The following is a 9,159-nucleotide window of genomic DNA, read 5'->3' as shown; positions in this document are numbered from 1 at the left end:
GCTTAGTATATTCACTCAACATTATATTGAAACAACAATGGTCAAAGATTTCCTTATAAGCTTACCTTTAATCACAACGTTTAATTCTCGTTAGATTTAATAAGGCATTTACAATCGTAAAAAAAGTAACCTTTGATCCATTTGAAATACTTAAAGGCAAATTAATAATTTTTAAAGGTCACGGATTGAAATGACATATATAGTTCTCTAAAGCGAAGGAAGAACATTTAGATTTAGTTTCGTGGTTAGAATCAGTCAGAATGGCAGGAGCTCGCGCGCTTCTTATTACGGTGATCGTGGGGACATTTTTGAGACAAATTCGGAGTGCTAATCCATTAGCGGATTCTTACGTCACCGAGAGTAACGGCGAAGTGTTTTTGCGCAAATGGAGCGAATCGGAAGAGAACATGCTCAAAGCTGTCAGTGGAATGGTCAAACAGATCATGCCAATGTTGAGTTCTCCGAATAGTGCCAATATCAGCGGATCATGCACCGAAGCAATTTTTCAACTGATCACGGATCTTACCCAGTTGAAGAAATGGGCCATTTTTAGTAAGCGCACTTTTTAAATGTTATAATTTGTAATTACAAAGGAAGTATTACTTTAAATGTAAAAGGTAAAATGTTTTGATAAATCCTTAGAATTCAGAATAATTTCGAAAGTGATGTAGTGCTCCCGACCAATTATAAATATAATATAAAATAATTTTTCACATTGAATATTATTATAATATTAAAGATTCGGAATAAGAGAAAATACGCAATAAACATGCATGTGCCCGACGAAGAATTATCAAGTTGACTATGTTTTAAGAAGCCACGTTTTTCAGCAACGAAGGAAGCTAACTATTTTAATTTTGGCCAGTAAATTATTATCACCAGAAGTCTTAATGACAGATACTACGTGATAACATAATCTAGGTCAAAAATGCAATTGCGTTTTATTCAAAATCGCGAATCACGGCCTATATTTGAGTCATTCGCAGTCAATTTGACTAGGAACAAATTAGCATAATTTGTAATTTTGAAAATATTTTAAATATCTAGAAATAGAATAACTTAAAAGTTAGTTTTGCTCTCTTTATTAAATTATTCACAAAATTGCACTTAATTGAATTGAGTCACGCATGATTTGGAATTTAAAACATGCGCCAATCAAGAAATTAATAATGAAACTACTTAAAAAGTGTTAATTCCACTTAAACTTCTAGCCCTTTTTTAGTAAGAAAGCGGCCTGGCGTAATACAAAATTCAAAGATACCCCTCTTAGAACCCTTTTAAAAGGCTTGTAAAAAGTGTTTATAAAGAAGTAAATTTATATTTCTGAGTTTTTAATACAATTATCATTTTACACTTTCAATTTTCAAACTGACATGGCAAATATGTACTCTTTAATTTCTTTGCTAATTTTGATGATCGTCTGAAGATTAAATTATTATTTATTTTTTGTTAACATTGTTATATTATCATCTGAAGAAAGCAATACAGTAAATTTCTTGGCTTAAAGTAAACTGAACTCGCATTATTTTATGATTGACTAAAGAAGGCATTAATTCGACATTAATTGGCTTAAAGTTAACCAAACTCGTTATATCTTATGATCATCTGAAGAAGGCATTGCTGTAAATATCTTGGCAATTTTGAAAAGGAAACCGAAACCTGCATGTACAAACTTAAATCTTGGATTAATAATAGTGTTACCTGGATATATCACTTCGACATTTTTCGGATTACAAATGTAGCGGTAAAATCTTGAAACTCCCGTAAAAAACCAGGAAACCTCGTGCTTTCTACACTAGGCCCCAAAACGCGTTTTATACAAGCGCGATTTGTAAGTTCGATCTCAGATTGGTTTATTTTACATAGAGGTAATTAATCTTAAATTATTAAACTTTAATTTTAATTAAGTAAACTGACTTGTAGTGATAATGTAAAAAGATCCAAGTCGTTAAGCCTAACCACCGTTAATTTCTAAATTCTGATCGTGCATGAGCAGAACCCGTAACAAACGGAAACGGATTTCAAACGTTTTCCGTCGAAAACACATCGTCGCGTTCTCATTTCTTTCCCCTCTCAAATGCACATTGGCGAACGCGGTGAATCCCACGCGTTTACTGTAGAATGATATGTAACACTATTCATAATCCAAGCTTAAATCATACAAAAAATCGAGGGGCTGATCACTCCGCGTAATCGGTGTACAGAGCCGTACCTTTGACTGTACTAATGGGATTACGCGTAATCGTTGAAGTCCCTGCCTTTGGCAGTGCTAATCTAAGCGTAATCCGGCGTAATCCGGTGTAATCGGTGTACAGACTTTCTGAGAGTGGTTAGCCCCTCGCCAAAAATGCACCGTGGTTATCATTTTAATATTAATTGTTAAACTATATGATCTAAATGGAAGTACGCAAATATACTTAAAGTGTTGGATGCGACTGGAAAACTTGCACCTGGTATGATGCGAGGTCCGGGAGGTATGTACGGCGACTACGACGAGTGTCTAGGAATTCGTTTTGAAGAAGAGGATAACCAACAAGCGGGTTTCCAGGGTCAATACTGCATGGTGAACTATAGAACAGTGCTGCCTCCGAAGCTCAAACCGTATTACTACGTCGGAGAAAAGATGTCCGTCTTCCAAAACTACACTCCTCGAACTGAGGTAACACTTCATTTTATTTGCTTTTACAGAACCCCATTATAGTAGAACAATCGGAAACTATTACGGGTCTATTTTAAACGAATGCGATACGTCATACGAGAAGTAAATGATGCGTGATAGGTTTTTACGTTTGTTTATGAGAATTTATGATAGCTTCAACAAAAATTAGTGTGGTGTAAAAACAACCCGAGTGATTTTTTTCATAGATATTAAAAATTTAAAATAAATGTAAAAACCAAACCCTTCATAAAGGCGTATTTGCGTGTTTCTGATTCCGTTAGGTTATTTCGTGATTGTAATTCTAGTCATACACTTTATATTCCCCGAAATGAACGGCTTAAAATATAAATTTTTCTATGTTCGTGGGTATAATTTCCATCGCTAGTTGCAAGCGTACCGAACTGAAATGATCTCATCCAACTACGAATACGGTTTTCTTTTTGGAATTTGCATACCATCAGCTTGTAGCGAGAACGACCTCACGACCGTTTTACGCAAAGGTAATGCACCTCCTTCAAACGCAATAATTACGAAAAGTTCCTAGTAAACCTTATTTTCAAATAATCTACAGTAATTGAAGTAGTTGGAGGACAAGTTAATGTCATTTCTTGCGAAATCGAAGAATCTATGGTTGTTCAAAAGGATATGTGGATAGCCTTGTAAGAAAATTATTTTTTAACATTCAATTTTGGTTTTGTGAAGACTGTATTTATTTATTCTTTGGTAAAATGATTATGTTGGGGGTAATTAAGCTTTTCTCGTCATCCACGTCATGATCGGTCACTATTCACCTCCCTTTAAAGTTCATTCAAATAGTGCCAATCAAATAGTGCCAATCAAATAGTGCCAATCAAATAGTGCCAATCAAATAGTGCCAATCAAATCTACTAAAACGATCTTCTTTAGACGCAATTGAAGCACCTTTCGTGAATTAAAAAAATATATTTGTTTTAAATAAACATTTCTAGTCGGTTTCCTTTTATCCCTGACTTCAAAGATTAGTTAAACCAAAAGTAAATAGGGGGAGAAAGTCTATCACTGCCTTCAGATTTTACCTTCCACCATCCTTGACACCCTTTTTAAAGAGCTAGTGATCACGTGAAATTTCTAACCAATAAGGATAGCACATTACGCGCGAAGTAGTGCATTTGTGGTATTCCGGTCCGCGCTCAAGATGAAAATTTGACTTTTATTCCCTGGCAACCATGTCACCGCCTCGCGATTTCAAATAGTCTCTCTGTCAAATGCTGACCATTATTTCCTTCGATAACGGTTGATTTTAATTAATAATTACTATATCAATTGTAAAATACACAAAAAAAGCTCGTAGCTATAGCTATTATTTCAGTTAAACTTGCAAATTGTTAGGCCTTAACATCGTAGATTTACCAATTAGTCCCGATCTCTGCTCTTAGATGGCGCCACGCTCTCCACGATTTAAGTGAGCGTTATTCTAGTTACGGTTTATTTCTTTTTAAAAGTCGTGTTATTATTTTTTAAATGTCGCATTTTAGTTTCCATCATATATCTACTTTATTTAGGAACTAAACTAACCAAATTATCGAAATCAAAAGTTTAATATTCACGTATTTTATAGAGAACTATTTTTCATCGTGGCTGAGTACAACCGATACCTTTGTGTCTCTGTAAAGAGGCGAGAGGGAAGTCATTTCCGAAGCCCAAAAATATTACCCCTCAAATAAGACGTCGTGCGGTTGGACCCAAGTGCCAGACTTTATCCCCCTATTTACTTTTGGTTAAACCGGCTCCAGAAAGTGTTAGTCTTACATTTCAACGTGATTTTTTTTTCGAATAGCGGTTTAACCTCTCTGAAAAAGATATTTTAGAAGATGGTAATTTTCTCCCCACAAGCGTTTTAACTTAAGCATATAATCTCAATTCTTCTATGCTAAAATGCGAGAAAAATTCGTCGTTTAAATTTCTATGAAGACTAATCACCGGTCTGGCGAAGATTCTTGTTTCCAGCTTACAAGACGTGCCACGAAATGCAGTCTCGCAATACCGGAAATTGGTCTATATTAAAATTTCATAACCGCAGTTTTGGTTGACGATTTCACACACATCTAGATATAAGACTAAATTAATAATAATTATAGTGTATAATAAGTATAGAAGATATTAGACAATTTAAATAAATGAGGTAGAATAAATAGTGATCTAAACAAATCTGGGATTCGCGGGACATGTTTTATTTGAGTAGGAGAATTAGGCTTCAATTTCAACTTTATGCAATCGTGTTGGCGCCATCTCTTTCTATAACGAGACACTTTTGCAAATTTTTTAAAGTTTAGTTTTCCAATAACACGATAGATGGCACCCGCACGACTTGATTAAGTTCATTTACTAGGCCTAACCCTACAGCTATGTTATGCCGGAAATGTCTAACAAAATTAAATGTGTTTAACTGTTTTGAACATTTCAATTTCCAGGTCTCTCGTTATTTCATTTTTGCTGGTTGTGTTTGTGGCAAGCTTTTATGACTATTTCCAATGGGAAAGAGAACCCGACCAAAAACAAAGTACGCTATAGTAAGCCAAGCTAGAGCTCGGGGAAACGGATAAATAGACCGCCAAAATTTCAATTAATCATAAAAAATTCGATTACCTGTTTATCTATGGATATTATTCGCGACTATTATACGATTTAATATGCAACAAATAAGTTTTTGTTCGGACAATTTTCGGATATGGATATAAAAGAAATGAACGGAAAATTTCTAATCCGAACGCCGAGCCCCAAGCCGAGCCAATTACAATATAAAAATGTTTCTTGCTGGAAATTTGAATGATTTATCGTAGCGCGGGTTCTTACTCTTACAAAACAAGTTATCAAATTTATAAATTTGTGGTAGAACTAATGATTCTTTAATTTGACTAACGATAGTTGGAAGAGTGGTTATCATCCAATTAAACAGGTGATGGTGGCTACTAAAAGTTGATGTGGTCACGAAAGTTAAACAATAGACGTTCTCTTAATAGATTAACAGCCGCCATCTAGGGGTTAGAAATGGAACATAATATGCACCTTATTTCTTTGCATTAAAGCTTAAGTTCTAAAGAATCAAAATTCCGTCCTTTAGGGCAAATGCTCATTTCCGGTTACAGATTTAAGGGTAGATAACATTGAATTGGGAATAGTACCACTAGAATGACAATTTCAATCTGCCTTCCGCGAAACAAATTTTTTAAAATTGTGAGTCCTCTCATTGGTCGGTGGCGCCATCCGCTGATAGCGGCGGGAACTATCTATAACTATAAGTCTTAAAGTTGGTCCTTTTAGTTATTTATTTATTTATTTGTAAATGTCATGTTCCTAAAAACTCGAGAACGGTTAGCTCTAGAGCTTTGAAATGTTAACTCAATTTTCAGGTCCTGATTGCCAAATAAACGCGCCTAATTCCAAATACCTGACATGGTTATTAATCCAATTCAATTTTACTCATATTTCAATTTTATTTTACTCGACTTCGGACTTCCACCTCCTTGTTTCCCTTATCTATTTTTCCGGCTGGTCTCGGCTTTCTAATTTTGTTCTCGGCTTCCGAGCACGGGGGGAGGGGGAAATTGAGTGGGGATGGCGATTGTGATTAGCCCTATCTCCACGCCGACCCTTTGCTTCACTTATCTCCCTTTTGAGTTCCTAGCGCCCGTCCCGACCTATAAACTTTTTAACGGGTTAGCGTGAAATTCGTAGAAGGGGAGTTAGTGTGAAAGAAAGGGACTTCGTAGAAGTGGAGGTTTAGTTGGGATTTTTAAGTAGTTCAGGACTTTTTGCTACGCGAGTTGCGTGTGCTACGTTTTTGCTGCGCGTGTGGCGTTTTTGCTACAGCGTACAAATCAGATCTAATTCATTAAAACTAACACCCAGGGCGAAGCCGGGTATTAAAGCTAGTATATTAAACAATTGAATTAATAGTACTTATGTACTTTAAAAGTGATTGATGGCGCCACCCATATAATGATAGAGTTGACGGCTGAGTGCGCCGACTCGAAATTTCAGAGTTTGTTTCGCGAAACCACTACTCCCGAACGCGCCTATTTCGTACTATTCCCAATTCAATGGTAGATAATTTGCCTAATATAAAAATCAGCCCACCAATTTGTTTTTTAATTTTAGCTATACATTAAACACCGTCAACCAATTTTTATAATAATGAATAATAAATAAATAATTTATCAATTTTATAGCAAATACGATAATTTGGCGACCAAATAAAAATTTCATAACTCAATTCTTAGAAAATGCCTATTTATGTTATTTTCAAGTTATTGATGGTTCCAAAATTGTGCTACTTTTTATCTATGACTTTTGGTACTTCGTATTATTTTCAAGTGAAAATGATGAAATTATTCAAAAAGTTACTTTCTTATTTTAGAATGATTTTTTTATAAAATTGGTTAATAGGTACTTGGTCCAGGTTTCTGGTTTGCTTTTCCGTGAGACGTTCACTAAAAAATACGCTAACAATTCCGAAGTATTCACCTACAACAAGTTACCTCAATGGAGTACGTTTTTTGACCATAACATGGGTCGTACTTGGTCACACGTATATCCTAGCTAATAGTTACAGTCTAAGTACGTACATATTATCTTTAATATTTGACGCTCTTGTTCCGTAAAATTATTATTTTCATTCGATTTCAGGAGGATCAACGGCTCTGCTTGAGGACATAAAACATTTGCCCGGACAAATAATTTTCAATGGTTACTTCAATGTGGAAACCTTTATTTTTCTAACGTAAATAAATCAAAATATGGAGTTTATATTTAAACGCGAAAGCCATTTTATTTCTAAATCACAAAATCACTAAAAAAAATTGTCGAGCTGTAAATTTGGACCAGTTCTAATCAGGCCGAGTTGTTTTATTTTAATATTTATCAGAAATTACGAACTTACTAAGATTTTAAATTTATAAGGTTTCATAATTAATTTCATCGAAATTGAAAAGTTTTAAAGTACCACTCTGTTGGCTAGCGTTAACAAAGGGCGTACCACCACCCTCCTAGGCGTGAAAACCCGGTCATTTAAATTAAAGCCATTAAAAGTCTTTAGCTAAGTTAGACCTAATCGGACATTAGTTTGGTGAACTATTTTTAGTAACAAAACTAGTGTCAGTGATTTTAAAAACAAAAATTTGTTAAAATATTGTATTTTTGTGTCCCGATAGTTAAGAGTAGGTCTTCAGTTCTGAGTAATTAAGAGTGTTTATTTTGTTATAATTCCGATTCCACTTTGACATTTTATTATTACATTCGCAGTGGTCTGCTTTTCGCGTATCAAATTTTGATGGCTGTTCAATCTTTTGGGAAACGAGCCTTCAACGTTCCAATCATCTTGGCCAAAAGACTGTGGAAGTAAGACAATGTCGAAATACTTTGACCGAATAATACCTAAATGGTCACTACTGGGCCGGAGGTCAAGTCCGTTAGATCAAGTGATTAGGCTTAAGTAATAAAAGATTACATATGAGTCTGAGGTGCAATCTCTGAGCTCCTCCTTCCGCGTTGAGTTTGCAAGTTATCTCCGCACTGGTAAGATAAGTTCTTCCCCGACATCTTCGGTTTCCCTTCGATAAAAACTTGTGGCATGAAGGGCTCGTTACCACCCTCCTACGCATTTTAATCCGGCCACCTGAATTAATGGCATTACAAGTCGCTAGATGACTTGAGTCTAGGCTGGTGCCTTGGGTATATTAGCCTAGCTGATTATTATTATTCATTTTAAGTATAAAGTGGACAAAAAACCATAAAGGAAGATAAAAATAATGATATACCAATATTTTCGATTTTTAATTTTTAATCCTGTGATGTGTCTATCCAGATATTTAGAATGCATAAATTATCGGTGATTTCGATTAAATTAAAATCACATTCCTGTTTTTAAATCGAACGACACAAAATGGAAAGAAAAACGTATTTCAGTATGTTGATTAAAATTGAAAATTTTCGTTAGGAAACGTAGGGCATGTTATTATTTAATTTCTTATCCAGGGACTGGTTAGGCTTAACAATCATTGAAAAATGTTAAAAGAAACCACTTGAACTATGAAACTAATAACAAAATAAAATAAATTAAAAATAAGAAAATAAAATAAATTAAAAATAATAAAATAAAATAAATTAAAAATAATTAATAATTAAATTAAAAATAATTAATTATTAAATTAGAAATGATTTTTAATTAAATTAAAATAAACAAATAATTAAATTAAAAATTAATTAATAAATAAATTAAAAATTAATTAATACATAAATTAAAAATTAATTAATACATAAATTAAAAAATAATTAATTCATAAATTAAAAATTAATTAATAAATAAATTAAAACTTAAATTATAATTAAATTAAAAACAAATTAATATTTAAGTTTAAAAATTATAGTTAAATTTAAAATAAATTAATAATTAAATAATTATAAATACTACGAATTGAATTAAATTAACTAATTTAATAATAAATACAATTGTCATATATTTA

The 9,159-nt window shown here is 33.5% G+C and overlaps 1 protein-coding gene across 1 annotated transcript; it reads left to right on the top strand.

The window, feature by feature from the left end:
- The first annotated feature begins 260 nt into the window (after positions 1-260).
- LOC149944450 (nose resistant to fluoxetine protein 6-like) lies at positions 261-8,039 on the top strand. The gene is made up of 8 exons (XM_090176364.1): positions 261-552; positions 2,424-2,659; positions 3,045-3,159; positions 3,231-3,318; positions 5,110-5,198; positions 7,085-7,255; positions 7,325-7,418; positions 7,940-8,039. The coding sequence occupies exons 1-8, from the start codon at positions 261-263 to the stop codon at positions 8,037-8,039; spliced, it is 1,185 nt and encodes a 394-aa protein (XP_090032490.1).
- The last annotated feature ends 1,120 nt before the right edge of the window (positions 8,040-9,159 follow it).

This window comes from Leiobunum rupestre, chromosome 5, assembly GCF_980474605.1.
Source record: "Leiobunum rupestre chromosome 5, qqLeiRupe1.1.hap1, whole genome shotgun sequence".
Taxonomy (NCBI): Eukaryota; Metazoa; Arthropoda; class Arachnida; order Opiliones; family Sclerosomatidae; genus Leiobunum; species Leiobunum rupestre.
This window is presented reverse-complemented; position numbering and strand designations above follow the sequence as displayed.